Source organism: Hemibagrus wyckioides, linkage group LG03, assembly GCF_019097595.1.
Source record: "Hemibagrus wyckioides isolate EC202008001 linkage group LG03, SWU_Hwy_1.0, whole genome shotgun sequence".
Lineage (NCBI taxonomy): Eukaryota > Metazoa > Chordata > Actinopteri > Siluriformes > Bagridae > Hemibagrus > Hemibagrus wyckioides.
In genome coordinates this window covers 11523944-11543782 of record NC_080712.1, presented here as the reverse complement: position 1 = coordinate 11543782, position 19839 = coordinate 11523944, and the positions used below count along the sequence as shown (strand labels likewise).

The window sequence follows — 19839 nt, the reverse complement described above, 5'->3', positions numbered from 1 at the left end:
TTCTTTGCCTACTGGGGGGGAGCCATTTGCATGCACAATGCAGGTCCGACACCGCAGAGCCTCTAATTGCCTCTAAATTTAGCAAGCCCAGCTTGTCCTGGGTACATGGTGAAAGAGGGGCGGACAAGACCATTACTGAGAGAGAGAGAGAGAGAGAGAGAGAGAGAAAGAGAAAGAAGACGAAGGGCACATTTAAATGCCCAAGGACACATTTACAGCTGGAATACACAAAATGACAAGTTTCTCACCATAACAATACAAACACATGGTACATACAAATGGCAATAAAAGAACAATTGCTGCTTCTTTTATTGGTTTGACATTCAAAAAATGTCTACAGTGATCTTTCTTCTCCCGGCCAAATTCCAGCAGATCCAAGGGAAGGTTTAACGGCTTAGATGTAAATGCTTTAGAGGATTAACCCAAAACATGTGCTCGAAAGAAGGCAAATGAGGAGCGATGGAGACCATGTGAACATCCTTGAGCACCATATCTCTGCGCTCAGAAGTGAGCAAAACCCAGCCAGCAAACGCATCCACACTGTTATTTTGGGTAAGGCTTAGAAACTCACTTTCGGATTTCCCGTAATCTATTCGGAGGACCATCACACCAGCTTCTGAGAAAGCTTTTTGAGAATTTGCTAAACTTCTGTCTTTAATATGTACGGTTTCAGGTCGGTATGCATTAAATGTATACACAGATGGAATACATAGATGAATGGTTTATGAAAGAATGAGTATTGATGGCAAAATTTTTCATCAACTATATATTGAGTTTCCATTTTTCTGCTCAGGATATTTATTGAGCACTCGCTCTAGCAAGGACAACCCAGCAGCAAAGAAATCCTCCAGCATGTAAGAGCACAATGGATGGATCAATAGGCCATGCAAAGCACAACATCCTTCTGGTTCAGTATCCATGTCTGGCCTAGTACAATGTATGTACATGAGGATTTGGATCAGCCAGCATATGTGTAAAGATAGTGAGAAAATATGAAAAATAAAACTAGACAGCAGCAGAAGTCGTAGGTGTGCATGGCTACCCATTTTTGACTCTACATTTACATTTCTGGCATTCGATAGACACCCTTATCCAGAGCGACACTCATTTTTATACAACTGAGCGAATGAGGGTTAAGGGTCTTGCTCAAGGACCTGCAGTAGCAGCTTGGTAGACCTGGGATTCTAACTCACAACCTTCTGATCAGTAACCCAACTGCTCTCATGTAGACTGGAGCATGTGGTCAGATACGAAGCTCCCAGAACAAATGAAAGGTCCATTCAAAATAATCTTTTTAAGATGTACACATTTAATACTTGACCACATACAGTATTTCATTTTTCCTTTCTCACCTACCAGCACTGAAATATTCAACAACTCTTACAGTAAGGGTGGAATGATGCATAGTGATATGATGGATCACAGTACAGAAATGCAAGAACGTGTGTTGCGTAACTCAGCATTCTATTAATTATGCATATAATGCAGATGCACTGTTTGAACACCAGATGCCCCAATCTGTGCAACCCACTGAGAACGTGCGCTGGTCACATGATCGTGTTTTTCATGGCAAGCCTGCATTATCTGCACTGAAGTAAAAACGGAAAAGCTGTTAGCACCGGATTGGAGCGACCCACATGCATTATACATCATGTGGTTACATAACCACATTATAATGTTTAATCAGAGCTTTGCAGTTGCTTCCAAATACCACCCAAGGACACAGAAATCAGGCGTTTTAACCAACTTTGGAGCTCTATTTCTGCTTATGAGTTAAATTTCAGTCAATCTTCACCAGGTTTATCCAATCAAAAAAGAACATACAGCCCTGACCCATTGAGACATGGAATAAACTAGATCCCTGAAGGTGTGCTGTGGTTTCTGGCACTAAGATGTTAGCAGCAGATCCTGTAAGTTGCAACTTAAAGGATACTTTTGATAGATGCTGACCACTGCAGACCAGGAACACCCCACAAGAGCTGCAGTTTTGGAGATGCTCTGATCCAGTCGTCTAGTCATCACAATTTGTCCCTTGTCAAACTCGCTCAAATCCTTACGCTTGTTCATTTTTCCTGCTTCTAACACATCAACTTTGAGGACAAGATGTTCACTTGCTGCCTAATATATCCCGCCCACTAACAGGTGGGTGTATCAGGTGTATATACACACATGCACATAAATACTGGTGCTGTTAAACAATACATTTTTTTTATAGAGTTAATCCCAGTCAAATGCTGTGATAAATCACAATTAATCGCAATTCTAAAATACTAAGTTGGTCACTTCCTGATGTCCAGTGGTTTTCAGTAAGTGTAATAAAAGTAGCTTTTGATAACTGCGTTAGTGTCGTAGCATTTTTCAGTGTCGTACAGTTCATGTATTTTTGTAAGACTAATTCCTTTGGAAGGTAACATGTATAATAGGTCACCTGTGGTGATCTGAATGATGCGTTGAAGTGTACCGGACATCAACTATGCTGATGGGACCACAAAATGTAGTGATCCATTTAGCAATAGCGTTTAATCTTTTTGTTTGTCGTTTTGCAACTCTCAGCCAGTGTTGTTTGGCGAGCGTGACTTGTTGACCCTGTCTTAAGACTTGTATCTTTGCTAACATCAGCAAAAACGTTTCACCCAAAGATGGTACTTCAGACTTGTCACGCTTCGGTGGAAGGACAATTCATCATTGCACTGTGTGCACACAACTTGGGTTTTATCAGAACTTTCATCTAATAGCTTTTTTTATGACAAAACTTGCTGTTTAGCACACCGGGTGAGGTCTCCTCAGTCATCGTATTATATACATTTGACATGTCCTTATCACACACAGCCAGGTAAACATCCACGTTGTGATTAAAGGAAGAAGTTGAGGTCAAACTTAGCGACATGATACATTTGCGTTAAAAATAACACCACGTTAAAATTTTCTAGATTAATCGCTTGTGTTAACGTAACACTTTTAACACAAAAACCCTATTGTACTTTGTTGAATAGCAATAGTTTAAATAAATAAACAAACAAAAGGCAAAAGTCCAGTGTGACCCATACTTAATAATTAACAGCTTTTTCTTTTCTACAGACTGAATAGATCACAGTCCCACTTTCTTATTTTTCTACTGGATCACATGGCAGAAGGGTTTGTAAATCCTCAGATCAAAGTTCACCTTGACAAAGTTTGCTTTCCACATCCAGTGTCCATTCCCCTTCGGTAAATTGTCTTTTCCAGCAGGTGAATTTTATTTGTGTTTGGTCATTTTTAGATGACATTCCTGCAGCAAGAGGTCAAAAATAATAAGTGGTCCAGATAAACCGTAAATGTTAGAACCACTGCATATCCTATATTAAGTTGACCACGGCACCAACAAAAGGCCAGTTGAGGCGTGGATTATGGCCCGTACGTCCATCCACTTGCTCAAAACAATGATATTGAATCTGGGGGGGGGGGGGGGGGGTTGTTTATGTTTGGTTTAAGGGTTTAACAGCCTGATGGACGAAGGCTGATTCAGTGCCTTCTAGTTTTTTATTTCAGTAAATTGAAGAAAAAAGCATTGTTCATGGAATGGAACAACAATGTGGTTAGTGATGCATTACTAGGTATTGTGTATCTTTATATTAATGCATAGCTGTTTAAAAAAAAAAATTCAACACAATCCTACAATTGAATACTGCATCTGATTTCCATTGAAATGGATTTATTCAAGATCCCACTTGAAAAGTAGTATAAAAAGTAATGAATAAAAGTGACAGAACAAGACTGTAGAATGTTCACATTATTGCAAATAGATTAGAAATGTTTTGAAGTTGTGTCTAGAACAAATAAAAAAAAAAAATCAATCAGTTTAGTCTTCATTATTGAAATTTTATTTATGTTTAATGAACTGAGCAAAACGTGAAATATTGTTATCACCGATAGTTAACATATAAAGAAAAGCATTCAGCATTCAAAACTGTAGAATAAAACATAGTCTGTATGTTCGACTCCATGATTTACTCATCAAGGAAGTACGAGTCTAAATCCCCCATATCATCCACGGCCTGAGTGGTGGTACGCTGACGTGATGGAGGGACACTGGGAACATTACTAGCTGTATTTTCCTGTCCCTTTTGAGGAATCTCCGCTTCTTTCTTGACCTCTTTTCCTCCGCCGAGAAACTTCTGACTCTCAATGAAGTACTGGTTTGGGTGATTCAGAGAGAAGCCAGCGTCGTCAATCTGTAAGGTAGGAAAAGTACATTTGGAAAGTTTCACAAGCTTGTGTTGGTACTTTATACAGTGAAAGAGGATACCGAGATTAGAGCAATGTTGTTTATGGAAATGAACTTCTTTGGTAAAGTGAAAAAGACATGCTCTGCCCTCCTTTCTACCTTTCTATAAGCCCTAGTGTACTTTGAAGTTACACTGAACATTCCCACCGCGCTGCCTTGTCTGGAGGTTGGAGTCCTTTTCCATTGTTTAAAGTAAAGGGAAGTAGACAGTTTAACTGTATGTGAACTGTTGGGAACGTCACCAGGGCCCCGTACATCGCCTAGACCTCTGGAAATTAATCAGCTCTGAAGTCTTCCTGCCCTCTGAGAGGAGAGTGCCCAGGTCAACAATGTTGTTTAAGAGCAAAGCTGAATGATCCCTTGCATACAGATCCTTTCCAGTCTTAAACACTTTAGTGCAAGGTTTCCAAAAACAGGGTTCACGCTAACACTGCAGTCTCAATGGTATTAATTTGCTCCTGACTCTTTGCCCCATCATCAAGAGAACACGAGTTCAAATCCGAAAAATGTCACAGCCGCCATTGACCCGGAGTCAAGGGAGCGAAACTGGTCATGCTTTTTGAATGAGAGAGACAGCGCTCTCTCTCTCCAATCAATCACTAGCTAACCATGAGTGCGTGTGACCATGTATACAGAAGAGGGCAGATATCACTTTCCTCAGAGTGTGTTACAATCCCTGTTCCAAAAGATGCAAACTTCACAACTTCCTGGAGAAAGCATGTCATAACCATCACCCTCTCTGACTGGTATCTGTTGTATATGTTAGATGACTTAAATGTGGCAATATTGGCAAAGCCTGATAAATGAGATGACTTCATTTTGCAAAACTGGTGAGAAAAACAGCAAGAAACTAAAACGGTACTTTTAGAATTATAAAAAGTATTTCAGTATATTTCACTGAAATGAAACCTTCCAAAAAAAAAAAAAAAGAAGAAAAAAGTTTGTTAACTTTCTCTTAACATTAGCCTACTTAGAATTTCAGGCTATACTTTAGGTAAATAACTGAACTCCACTTGGAGTTCAGCTGAGAAAAATGTTTGGAACCGCTGCATTAGAGTGAAATCACAGTGAGGCATCATCACAGTGCTGAATAAAAAATATGAAAGTGAAATTAAACTGAACATAACGGCGAATCAATCCGGGAAGTTCGGAGTGAGGTCGTCATGCCGCCAAAACTCCTCGCTGCCTTTTCATTACTCTCTCCAGAGCTTGATTTATTGCCCTTGTGTAAATATTTCACCGATGAAGTATTACATTTTGACCTTCAATAAACGCTGGCGGGGCGGGAGGAACGTAGGCGAACTATCCTTTCTAAGTCGTGTCTGTGGGAGCAGGTGGGACATATGGCGGTGATTAAAGTCCCACCACGCAGCCTAACAAGCGTGTCTTTATGCCTGTGATGACTCCAGCATATCAAATCAGACAGTGGGCGGAAGGGGGCAGGGAATCTATTCAGGCGTCAATAAGTATGCTTTATTGTGCACATTAATGTCAGCCGTGTCTTTTCATACAACCGACTTAAAATATGACTCCTGACTTCCAGATATATGTGCGTTTCACTGTCTGCGGGAACAGACAGCTCATCATTCAAGCCCCGTTAGGCTGTTCATCAGGAGGGCTGGCTTTTAATTTAGGAGAAAGACGAGTTGTTCACACTGTTTGGCTATTAGTCATCAGCTGCTAAACAGGACCTGTGGTTCACTGAGGCACTGCTGTTTTCATTGTAATCCATTATAAGCAGTTCAATCTAATCACTGACACCGAGCGCTTTAAATCTAGCCACGAACATGCACGGTGAACATCTCTTCCATCAAGTGGGATCTGGGGCCACAGATCAGGGCTTTTTAAAACATATTAAAATTAAAGTGCTAAAAATGTGAATCACACCACAGGAGTGAGTTATGATTACATAATTTCCTCCAGCCTTAATGTACTCCATGGTCGCTATCACCAAACGTCAAAACCACTTGATGCAGACTGCTAATTGGGCTACATACTTTTTTATACAACGGCACTGCTGAATTCTCAGTTGGTCAGAATGTGGTCATTTCCTTTAATAGCACAGCTGTAGGGCAAATCACAGGCATGTACGGATGCAATTTTATAATACGTTCTGTAGTAACAATTGATTCACAGAATGGTCACTTGTAATTTAATTCTCATATAAAAGTGATTTTTGCTCCGTGGACGTTCTTCAATAAATGTCATTATTAACAACAACAAAAATAAAACATGTATGTCTTTTAGAATAATCGATGTAATTACTGACCAATTGCTGTAGTATACAAGGAATGAACCACTATTTTCTATTACAGAAAGAATGATGAGGAGCTGCTTCCTGCAGCCCTTCAACCTGGACTTAGAACCTGGACTCGTCTCCTGAACACACACTACACAAATGCCTAAATCTGCACTTTAAGTGTTTCACCACCAATCTGCATTCAGATATAAATTCTATATATACATATATATAATATTTTTACCATACGCCTTCTTCCCGTTCCCACCTGTATGGACAATTCTATTCTATACTGCAGGTTTATTACAATTCTATAGTTACAGTAGTATGTTTTTATTCTTTATCACATTCCTTCTGTATTCTTACGGAGTCTATTTTTTATGACACTGACAGTCGATAAAGCATTTCACTGCATGTCTCCCGGTGTATGGTAATGCATGTGACAAACAAAATTCTAATTTAAAAATCAAATCTGGGGTAGTAAATGTTCCACATTGCAGCACTCACATTTTGTTCCTTACATACAGAGTTGTTGCTGTACGTGAATCAGCTCAGATACACAGGCAAGTGATTTATTTTTCCTCCCAGTTTACACTGAAAAGTCTCTGGCCTGCACACTGATGAGTTGTTTAACCTTTTGGCACTATACCCAGGATATTTTCCTTCATCCCTAAGCCTCAAACACTTCTTACGTGACGGAAATGACGAGCATTTGAAAGGTTTAGCTCTCGCCTTTCGTATCAAAGATTTTCTCCTTTTCACTCAAATTAACTTGTCACCGAGCCGTTTGCTCAGCTCAGGTATCCGCACGTATTTTCATCCAGAACCTGTCAACTGGGGGCCTGCCTTCTGAGTAGAGGGACAGGACACCGCTAATCCTGACTGACACGGTTTGGGAACTTTTCTGTGTGTGTGTGTGTTTTGGGGGGGGGGATTGTGTTGCATCAACACGGTCTATACAGCATTATGCCTAAATACCATGAGCACAGCAGGGGCTGAAACACCACAAGAAATCAGCACACAGTGAAATGTTTACTCATTCATTTGCTTTCCCACTGGCTCTGACCCACAAATCTGCAGCTTTCAAGCCTTGCTTTATAGTACTCTGGAAAGAAAAAAACAACACCACCACAAACCTGTCAACAGCTGCGTCTCATAAAATAGAGAAGACCCACCAAATTTAGCATCCAGGCCAATCTTGTTCTTGTGTAATTAACAATTTTGCCCCCCCGAGCAGCGACAACAGAATACGAATCATTTTCAATTCTTTTGGACATGACCCAAACTGCAGAGTCAAAAGGTCAGATGTGAAAACGCATTAGAGCAAATAAATGAAAAGGAAAAAAAAATTAAAAATTCAAAAGGATGTAATTCAATCCTAAGTGCTCTAATAAACCCATGAAAATAAAGCGGCTGTGACAGATAATGATGGATGTGATTACGGTGGTTGGACTCTGTGGAACCACTCTGGATGAATTACAGGGTCGTCCCGGAGCTGGCCAAAAAAACAGAAAGCTGGTCAGAATCAAAAGGCATGCTTACATTGTGTGTCAGTTCAAAGTACTTCTGGCAGGCTAGCTGATAGTGCATTCCCTTGACAAGGTCCAAAATCTGTAAGAATAACACAGAGAGAGAGAGAGAGAGAGAGAGAGAGAGAAAGAGAGAGAGAGATGAACTGTTAAACACTCCATTGCTTTTAATTGACATGTTTTGCATTGTGCAGTTTATTCCTAACAAAACAAAACAAAGCTGAAAGAATTCTACTAAATTATTTTAAAGCAAAAATGCGAATTCATGATCGATGTTTAACGCTGCGTCTAACATCCTTACAGTCTGACACGTCTTCCCTGAGGTCCTGTTGTTGAATTCAGAGCATTCCAGCTGAGCAACATATCGACACACGCTGAAGTGTATTACACATGGCATCACCACGAACCGTGAGAAGTGCGACAGATGTTGGCCAGAGTTCACATAAAGCCCCACATCCAGCTCTTATCTCATATCAGAGAGGAGTACTGTAGAGTTGTGCGGGCTGGGTTCATTTTTACGACTCGGTTACAAATAAAACGAATTCAAAGCCGAGGTCTAAGGGAAGAAATGATCTTTTTTTTTTTTTTTTATATGTTGTGACATTCAACCGCAATCTGTAGAAATGTATGGATTTATAAACAGCCATTGTATAAGCTATTTAAAAAAAATAAATGAAATGAAGTCCATGTCCTCGCTTTAGTCTTACCTTCACCCTTATTATACTAGACATAATATTAAACTGCCTACAACTTTAAGAAAAGTGATAAAAAAAAAATAAAAAAAATGAAAATGGCAAACCAAACTTGCCTTCCAAACAGGAATACAACAAACTCAGTATATTTATTTATCTTTTTTTTTTTTATTTACCAAAATAAAAGTTTAATTCTGCTAGTCCACACAGCACTGTTTCTGGCATGGTCATTTCCCCAGACTCGGGTATATTTCTAGCAGCAGGTAGAGTAACTGATCATGTGATATTAAAAGGTTCTGGAGGATGTGGATTTGAAGAGAACATATGAGTACCTTTAGCTCGGTATTAGGCTTGGATTTTTGCCCTAGATGTGTGCCAAACATTTGAGAAAAGAGTATAAGAAAAGTCATTATGGCTATATAAATAACGTGTGCTTCATTTTTTTCATGCCTTTTTATTTCTACTGACTCACAAGATTGAGGTTTCTAAATTTCCAGGTCAAAATCCACCTCAATGCGTTCGACTGAAAATGAACGTGATGATAGTGGCTACTAGAAGCAAAAATTACTTTTTCTATGTCTGCCAGATGAGTTGTACTCTTCTGAGACTGATGACTAGGGAAGGAGGGAAGGAAGGAGGGAAGGAAAGAAGGAAAGAAGGAAGGAAGGAAGGAAGGAAGGAAGGAGGGAAGGAAGGAAGGAAGGGAGGAAGGAAGGAGGGAGGGAAGGAAGGAGTAAAGGAAGGAGGGAAGGAAGGAGTAAAGGAAGGAGGGAAGGAAGGAGGGAGGGAAGGAAGGAAGGAAGGAAGGAAGGAAGGAGGGAGGGAAGGAAGGAAGGAGGGAAGGAAGGAAGGAAGGAAGGAAGGAAGGAAGGAAGGAAGAAGGGAAGGAAGGAAGAAGGGTAGGAAGGAAGGAGGGAGGGAAGAAAGGAGGGAAGGAAGGAAGGAGTAAAGGAGGGAAGAAAGGAAGGAGGGAAGGAAGGAAGGAAGGGGGGAGGGAGGGAGGGAGGGAGGGAGGGAGGGAGGGAAGAAAGAAAGAAAGAAAGAAAGAAAGAAAGAAAGAAAGAAAGAAAGAAAGAAAGAAAGAAAGAAAGAAAGAAAGAAAGAAAGAAAGATCAGAGAAGAGCAAAAGTGATTGCTAAACTGTATATATTGGCAGCTCTGGTTGTTTCATGCATCTTGAGGAGATCATCAGCACATACACACATCCTCACTGCATTCAACCAGATGTAACATGTAACATGACTCAGAGTCGTTTAAACACCTGGCAGCAAATCCCTTCCCAATACATCACAGCCCACATGGTCCATGCAGTCCAACGTTGGTGCCTTTAAGAAGATTAAACCTAGCAGACAAAATTTCTATTTTTGATGCACAACAACACAGGAAGATGGCTGAATGATTTTTTTTTTTTTTAAGTTAATTTCAAAAAAGGTCAGAAGTAAACGAGCACTGATGCTCAGATCAATACGTCGAGAAATATTTCTCACTATGTTTTGTAGACAGCTCGTCCTTATGTGAAATATAACGTGGACATTCTGGACTGCACGGTGCACATGCACTAATGTTTTATACAAATTTTATACAATTTACATATGAACCTAAGTCACCTGTGAGCCGATTTGCATAATGCAGGAAATGGCAGCATGTAAATGAGACAAAGAGCTCAGGTTACACAAAACTCAGAAAATACCCTTTCTACTCGGAATTGCTACCCGGACACTCAGGAATTCCGGAAAAGTGCTGTCAAATCCACTCCGTGGCTAACGACATGAACGATAAACATATCACTTCTTTATTTTAAATGAGTTCTACTGTACATACTTTAGATTCCTCAACAGACAAATTAGCTTGTTACATTATAATATCGACTGTACAGTTCATTTGAGGATATAAATTTGTATTACAATAAAAAAAATTAATAAGTAGGTGTGTTTGTTCGAACTCATGGAAGTGAACTAATTCATTTGAATTTAATTTTTATTTATTTATTTTGAGACTGAAAAGAAAGAAGGAAGGAAAGAAAAGTCAGTCAAAAAGAAGAAGGGAGGGAAGGAAGGAAGGAAGGAAGGAAGGGAGGGAGGGAGGGAGGTAGTGAGAGAGAGAGAGAGAGAGAGAGAGAGAAAGAAAGAAATACATTTAAAAAAATTTATAAATTTGAATTTAATTCTAAGTTTGGATTTTTCCACCTCCAAACTGGATTAAGCATTAGATTTGATAGTTTTAACTATTATAAGTAATAAACTACTGTGAACATGCAAAGGAAGGGTTGTGAGAACGTCTGCATTTAACACACAATAATAATTTCACCCTTTGTGAGAATAGCTCTGTGACCGGCTTGAAACATCTGTAAGCACCTCAGAATGTTACTCCCTCTTTGATAGATGGTACAGTGTTTGACTAGAAATCACTGACAAAAAAACCCCCTGGATATTACAATAATTCACCAGATTTGTTAATTGCATGTCTTTACAAATGAGCCGCAAGGATTAAACATCAGATTTTTTTTTTTATTTGCCTTCTTCTTCCTTCCTCCTTTGAGCTATAAATAGCACGTGGGATTCTCAAGTCCTTCAGCAGATCCAGAGGTGAGAGTCACACCATGTTGGGTGCTCACTGACAGAGTGAGAGAGAGGTTAATTCTGCGCCCCTGTGCTACTTCACACCGGCTGGCGTCTGCTCCTTCTGGCCTCTGGTGTCACTTTGGCACCAGACAGGGTGACTGAGACGGCTGCTGTTCGGCATTTTAATCACCACTCTCACATTTGCTGCAGTTTTTAATTATCCAGCGCACTGGGCTGAGTGCTGCAGTGAGAGCTTGTGGCCTCGAATCCACAGGTCTCGGGCTCTCGGAACAGCCTCAGACTACGAGGGCCTGCTCAGGTCATTGAACTAATAGTGAATTTAATTTGACGGCGAGCGTGCAGCCTATGGGCTAAATTGTCAAACTAAGTTAGCGCTCTGCTCCCTGGTCTCCCTCAGACTCACTGCAAGATGGCTTGGACAAACTGGCTAGCATACATTTACCTAAGAATAGTGCACATGATTCCTTTAGACACACTGCAGTACTTATTGTTGTGAGAATTTTACATTTACATGACGTAGAAAATGCTTTGAAGTCTCCATCAATGAATACATTTACACTGGTTCAATAGGTCACAGACAGAGAATACCATCGGCCTAGTTCATTCCACCACCTCAGTGCCAGAACAGAGAAGAGTCTAGATCAGGGGTGTCCAATCTTATCCAGAAAGGGCCGGTGTGGGTGCAGGTTTTCATTCCAACCAAGCAGAAGCTACACCTGACTCCAACTGGCTAATCAACTGATCTTGGCTTTCAGTAGACTCAGGTGTGGCTTCTGGTCAGTTGGAATGAAAACCTGTACCCACACCGGCCCACAAGATTGGACAACCCCTGGTCTAGATGTATACCTACCTTGTACCCTGAGAGTACCTTTTTTCAAAATCAGAGCCATTTAGGGTTCTCAACCAGAACAAGAAAAAGGCGTTCACCTCATCATCGGCTCATTAGTTCCACATCCACCCATGGCTGGGAGTAAGAGAGAGCAAAACTCTGTGCTCTCTGGGTGGATGGAATATAACCCTGTCAATCACAGCAACCATGGCCAATCATAGGCATCTGTGAGGTCATGTATGTGGACGAGGGCAAGACAGCAGCTTCCTCTAAGATGGGAGTTTTGGAAATGCTACAACTGAGCAAAGTAATGTTTGGGTGCAGACCTGTCATATCTCTCACTTTGTGGTTAAAGATATAAAAAGAAAACAAAGATTCAAAACTAGTAAGTCCTCAAGTAACAGGCCATATGTGGACAGAACACTAAAACCCCATGGCCAAAGCATTCACTAACAACATGCTGAGTTTTTGTCTCAGGCACAAAAACACAATCTGCAACACTGGAAATGGATACAGATCTCTTTTCCCTTAGTTCTGCCTAATACACTTAACTAGCCTTCCGTATGCCATTACATGACCTTGCCTACCGCTTCTTAGCCTGGTCGATTAGATTTCCATGCAAATGTACCATGAGGCTGGTTGCAAGACAAGTAAACCAGTGTTTACTTGGGCTAGCTAATAAATTTATGAACTAAACATACTATTGCAAATCCTTTCTACCCGCAATATCAAATTAGTAGAGGGAAGGTCAAACTAGCCCTCTTTTATGCTTTTGCATTTACATGGTAACGCCAAACTAAAAACCTCCCCCTGATATAAAACACCAAACATCCATGCTTTCACAATAATATATGATATAAAGAGAATTGAGCAAACTTTCTTCATGGCACTATGAATATATATTTTTAAGACTGAACTTTAATAGACTAATTTTCATCAGTCCATTAAATACACTGGTGTCTGAGGCCCATAACTACATCAGAACATTCCAGTAATAATCAGTGACCTCAGTTCATTGCTTATGCGCTATAACATAATTTCAGGTCTTAAAAGCTGCCAAATGTGTGCTTTAAATCACTGGGTTTTAAACAGTGGGTCATAGAGAATTAAAAACGGCTGAATGAAATTACCCGTCATTACAGAGACCTACTGACCAGGAAGTGGAAGCTTGCAGAGTGATACTCGGAATCTCAAATGAGCAAACTACGTACTATATCCGATACGATGTACACAAAGTGTCTGATTTCTGTAGTGTAGTAACGGGATTTTTTTTGTTCAATAGGTGCTAGGTGTCTCAACCATTTAGCAAAGCATGTAGCTTAGAGGCCACTCATGACTTGACCACTTACACAATGCTGAGCAGGTCAATGGCTGAGTGCAAAAAGTGACCAACACAACACACTAATGGCTTCAGTACATCATTCAATTCTTGCATTTCTAGCTGATTCAGGTATTTCCAACTATTAGAGAAACTCTTTGTTTCAAATTCATTTGATTTGGGTACTGTTTTTGGTATGTTCTTTGACTGTTAACACAGTTTATATACTTTCTTAATATTTTCTTTACATTAAAGTAAATCTATATTAAAGTACATCTATATTACAGCCCGATAAAGCATTTTTTTCCGTCAAATCAGAGCATCAGGAAGAAATACAATTATTAAGAATGGCCCAAATGTTCAACCATCCAATAATCCCCCCCGCCCCTCATCAAAAACAGTCTACAAAATGATCAAACCTAACAGTTTTCAAATCATTTTAACCATAATTAAACTTGGAAGGTGATTAATAATGCTGCTCATTTCTTGTGTTCTCCTGTGACACTCAGCACAGACGTGTTCAGAACCATTTCACGGTTTCTGAGAGGGACATCAGACAAGCTATTTGTAATCACTGTTCATGCCAAGTATCAAGAGGGGGTACAATGCCTAAGGACTTCTCTACTACAGGGTTTGATACGCCACTTGACAACACTGGATCATGCTCAATATGCAGAACATGACAACAGAAAGGGAAAAGGGAAAAAATCCCTGCTAGGAAAGATGAAAAATATACATAAATGTTATGCACCAAAATGGGGAAAAATTCAGCTATCCGATTTAAACTGATGTTTATGTTGTCATGACAACAGCCTGATGCAATTACTAAGCTGGATGTAAAATGCTATAAACATTTTTGAAAGACTAATGGCAGAATTGTGTCCGATTGTTACTAGTTAATATTGGTAAACAGTGTCTGGGGACTAAAAATGACCATTTTATTCTGCCATCCAGTGTTGCACTAATCATGGAACAATTTAAGGTTCATTTTAATGCAACTGTGAAGTACACAACGCAAGCTATTTAAACGGCAAACACGAGGTTTAGCTACTGACAACTAAAAAACATTTATGAGGCATTTTTAAAGCGCATTAAGCTCATAAATTCACTTCATATTACTTAGGTGACAGTAACATAACTGCCAAGAAACACGAGAGCACTGGGTCAACATCCTGTTTCTACCAACAAAATGAATCAGGATAGATTGGTGCTTTCCTGTTTATAGTCGCAGCCGAGGTCGTTTCACTTCGCTTATAAAATCAACTCCTTGTGAAGGCGTTTTTCGGCTGCGGAACATTTGCACGTGCATATCCTAGTGCGTTATTTTCAGTTGAACAAACAGCAGCAAATGACATTGAGCTCAGCTTTAAAGCCGTTGGAGTATTCATATAGAGGACAGCCGCCTTTATCCTGTGTCTAATGTTTTAATATGACACAGGTGGCTGTGTGTGTGTGTGTGTGTGTGTGCGCCCACCTGTACGATCCCACCAGGAGACAGTTTATATGACTGCAGCTTCTGCTTCAGCAGCTCAGGGTCACTGTGGCGGAATGGACATCCTGAGAGGAGAACATGAGAATTGCAGGAGAAATGCAAAGATTAGACTGACTGAGATTAGAAAGGTTTTTACCACAGTGTCATTAAAATTGATAATCAGATGTTGCAGATGTAGATTAGTTGTGTGTGTGCATTATATATGTTTATGTATACACACAACTAAATCAACATATACACAGATACACAACAAAATAAGGTAATTTAATGCTTTGCATGATCAACCACTCTTTGTGTGTGTGTGTGTGTGTGTGTCGTCGTTATTCAACACTAATAAAAGAAGTTTCTATGTTTCCATGGTCAGTGCTTTGTAACACTGAGAAAATGTTCCATGTTTCTATTTCAAGATCTTCCAGGAAGTAATGAAAGAAAAAAGGAACAAATCTTTATAGCTGCTCTTTACAACTGCTATAAGTGATAACGGGAACAGTGAATGTCATGTCCTTCATTAACAAATTTTTAATTGTAATCATTGGCAAAGTGCTGTGATATATGAAAATTTTAAATTTTGGAATTATTTGGAAAATGATCAACTTTGGGGTAACTCCACTTTGTGTCAAGCCAAGCCACCACGTCGCTGGTGATTTTCATATACCCACACATCTCTATGCCTTTTTTTCTTTATATAATTAACACAGTAATTATTATTCCAGTCATTCTGGTTTTGCGATATGTAATTATCAATTTCTTTCTTTTTTTCCCCCCTTCAGGACATGATCCATTTTTATTTTCAGGTCATTTTATATATATATATATATATATATATATCCCCCCCTAACAGAGCATTGTGATTCATCGTTAAAAGAACTCTGCTCACCGTGGTAGTCGCCTTGGCTGGGCGGATTGGATAAAATCACTTTCATGCAGCTGTAGGGCGTGTAGTCTGTTCGCTTGCCTTCCTTCCCAAACATGTGCCGGATGCTGTAGGCATATGCTTTGTCAAACTGAGGAGCAAACGAGAGAGAGAGAGAGAGAGAGAGAGAGAGAGAGAGAGAGAGAGAATCGTGTCAGATGGAGAACAGAACATACGTGAACACGGAGAGGGCCATGGGAGAAGAGTTGTGGGCCATGAGCGGTGAAGCTGGGGGTGAAAGAGACATAGTCGTCCATCAATAGGATTGTGGCAGGGTGCTTTCCGCTATGAAAAATAGAGCTATTAACAGAGACCTGCTACAGTGGTGTTGCCAAACTACAGATAGCTGCGACTGGATTATGGATCATGTGTCCACTCTCTCGCACATGTCTCTATTCAACCACCTTCAGGCACACACAAGTGTATCCGGTAACCAATCTGTTTTATCAGTGGAAAATCAGAACACATTTCCTTGCCATAACTTCTATACTACTATATTTTCCTGAATAAACCATTCCATTTGCCACAGGAGTACAAACATTTACATGATTTAGAGATTTAATCAGGTTGGTCCCAATATTGAACGTGTGAGCTAAAACAAATTCTAATGCCTGTCAGGGACTCTGCATTATTTTATGAAAGCATTATGGTTGAGTTTTATAGCACAGGGAGGCATTATAGGAATAAAACTGTTACTCATGCACATAAGGACACATTCAGTGTAAAGATATGTAAAGTATATAGGAAATAACATTCATGATTGCTATGTTTGTCATGTGTCAAGTCTGTAATCATGCTGTATTTGCTATTTTGCTTAGCCTACTCGCTTCTCACCAATCAGTGACTGAGAAAGTGATTCATATCGTTCGTGTTTACACTGCTGTGGTATTTTACACGAGCTTCTAATTCACTGCTGTTGATGTGTTAGGGATGTGTCAGGGAAAGAGGGCTTAAATGTAGGGGTGTTTCACTTGACACAACTATCGCCGATAGGTTTCTTGAATGTACAGACTGTGCCATGAATAAATCACCCCCAGCATCAAAACTTCTGCTATTCGGTATATTTTATTATGTGGTGGTGATGGTTTGACAAAAATAAAAAATAAAAAAAGTACTCTACTTTGTGACATCTGTTAAGAGGACCCATGATGATGCCAAAAAGTGAGCCTGAACTTCCTCATCTGTACATTTATTCTCTAAACAAACTTCTGTACACATTACACAGGGCTGCAATGCAAAAAAAAACGTGACTGGAATGAAATGAGCGATATCATATCATAGCAATGCGCATTTTATTAATTATGCATCAAAGCAATTGCACAGTTTGATCCCTAGGAGTCCTGATTTATACAACCCATAGAGTTAATATATAGAGAGCTTGCTGGTCACATGATCGAGACAGCCTGCACCAGTAGAACAGTTTTGAATCACAATGACCGCACTGACTATATTACTGTTTATATGATTACACAAACACATTACAGGCATCAAATATAGCGAATCAGTAGCGGTCAAATGCAATGGAAGGCAGGCATTTCAGCTGACTTTGGAGCTCTATTCCTGGTTCAAATGATGCCTCAGATGCTTGAGATGACCATTTTCCCCAGGTCAGAGACTCTTTTTTTATTTATTCAATTAACATAAGAGAATTTCTAAGTTCTATCCTGTAGTACATTTTGTCTATAACCCTGTTTGGATACAATCTTTGATTTGTTTAGATTTATACAGACAAAATTCACATTTTGCATTGTTCCTCATTCAGGAATAAATACTGAGCCTTTTTAGACATAATCTTTCTTCATTAATATTTCGTAGACAATCAACTGAATCAAATTGTGAAGCCAGCATTGTGAATCAAATTAAATGGTGATTATATTATTTATTAATAATTTTGAATAGACCCCTAATGTTACATCATGTCATGACTCTTTTTTTTATATTGCACCACAGTCAGGAACTTTGAACGGCGATGATAATATCGAGGTTAATGAAAAAGTCCAAGACTTTCAAAACTTTTCCAGATCTAGAGAATAAAGTGCCATTTTCCATGAATTTTTAGGACTGCAAATTCTGTTAGAATAATTAATGATAATAATATACTAGGGTGACTCACAGCCATGCAAGTCTTTAGACATTTAAATCAGAGAAATAAGTTATAAAAAGCTGCAGACAGGATAAAAGTAATCATTACTGCATGCTAGATAAGAAATGTGATGGCAGTGATTGTGAGACATCACCCTCACAAGGTTATTATAGTGCCAATCAAAACCCTAATGTAAAAAAAAAAAAAAAAAAATCTACCTTTCTACGCATTAGAGTTTTATTTCATGGCTAAAAGAAAACTCTAATGTGTGCACTGCCTGACTTGAGAGATATTGCATATGCTTAAGAAACCATTACAGTGTTAGCATTCGACAAGGGTCACTGCACTCAATCTCAGCGCTGAACTCAATAAACCAATCACACACATTCACAGAACCGTCCAAACTGAAAAATCCAGCCTCCATCTGCTGGTTGTCAGGCCTGCAAGTGAGTGTTCTTCATTTCCCGGCACTCAGAAGCCATTAGAAGTACAATAAAACCCGCAAACTAGGCAAGGTGACTTCAAGCGGAGTGGCGTTAAAGAGGCAATAAAATCAACCTATCTGTATTAATAGGGCTTGAATAGTTGATGGATTTAGCAAGGCTCTTGTTTGAAAAGCCTGAGAAGAGGTCTGCCACATGTCGTAAATGTAGGTGAGAAATACTGTGAAAGCTACATTTGTGACTTAGACACTTTTTCTCCAAGCGTAGCTCAGGTCGAGCTTTGGAGCGTAAGAAGATTAAACCACGTAGCAGCACAAAAAAAGGGAAAGAATTGTACCAAGTGCAATTTTCTCAAGTCTTCTGCCACTAGAAGCACACAGTCACATAAGGATGTGGTCTTTCTCCTTCCTTCCCTGTATGCTGAGCTCATTAAAAAGGAAACTAATTGCTGTATTAACATCAACAGTTGCCCCTTTAATGTAATGTATGCAAATGCGCATCGGTGGCATTACGTACGTATTTCGAGCTGAAGCTTGGAAAAATCCGGAATGAAATAATTGGCGAGATAATTGGTCATGAATTACCATGTAAGTCATGTAAAAGACTCCTGGCACTGGCTGCTCTGAATCAGCGGCAGGCCGGGAGACGCTTGTGAGACAGCAGGATTATGTGTGTCTGAGAGTTAGCATCTGTTTTAACAATCTGTCAAATTCTCACAGACGAGATGTTTTATGCATTTCAGCTCAAAGAACTATAGAACAACAAAAAATGTATTTAATATATACATGTGATATATACACATTAGAGCAGCATTTGATGTAAATTGTAATATTAAATGTCCAGCAATAGCTGCCAAATACATAAGGATTATACTCACACCATCATAATTCATAAAAGTTCATCATTTGGCGGGGATGGGGCGGAAAAAAATAACCCCCTAAAAGTCCACTGCTTCTACTAAAAGGATTAGGTGCTGGAGTGTGCAAGTAATTGGGTCAGAAAAACAGTAACTGAGCTCACTGAATTTATATTGTGCCCTGTGGGACTGCAGCTAGGATTCAAGCCACCGGAGAAAATCACACACACACAACCCCAGTCACACTCACACCTACAAATAAATCAGATCATCCCCATTGTGCTTGTGTGCTCCTCGAATATACGCAGGAGGTCACATGACTGCCAACGAACGCGGTCCATTTTCAATAATGTACGACCTGCTACTGAGTTTCTACACGTTAATGCTGTTAAATCATTCTATTTCATTTAAACCTTTACACAAGGAGAAACTTTTACTGACATAAAAACAAAGTCATACGCTTTAAAGGTGGAGAGGAGAGAGAAGAGAAGCAAAGACTGAAAAGAGGAGAGAAGACTGAAAAGAGAATAGAAGAGAAGAGAAGCAAAGACAGAGGAGAGGAGAGGAGAAGGACCTAATGAGAAGAGAAAAAGCCACAA

At 39.6% G+C, this 19839-nt stretch overlaps 1 protein-coding gene across 1 annotated transcript in view; it reads right to left on the bottom strand.

The window, feature by feature from the left end:
- Positions 1–3793: 3793 nt before the first annotated feature.
- Positions 3794–19839, bottom strand: part of prim2 (DNA primase subunit 2) — a 70332-nt gene continuing 54286 nt past the window's right edge. Inside the window, exons 11-14 of the mRNA XM_058378670.1 lie at positions 15823–15949; positions 14928–15010; positions 8046–8114; positions 3794–4211 (exon numbers count right to left, since the gene is read on the bottom strand). Coding sequence (XP_058234653.1) covers positions 3987–4211; positions 8046–8114; positions 14928–15010; positions 15823–15949 — 504 coding nt within the window. The 3' untranslated portion in view covers positions 3794–3986. The remainder of the gene's footprint in view (positions 4212–8045; positions 8115–14927; positions 15011–15822; positions 15950–19839) is intronic.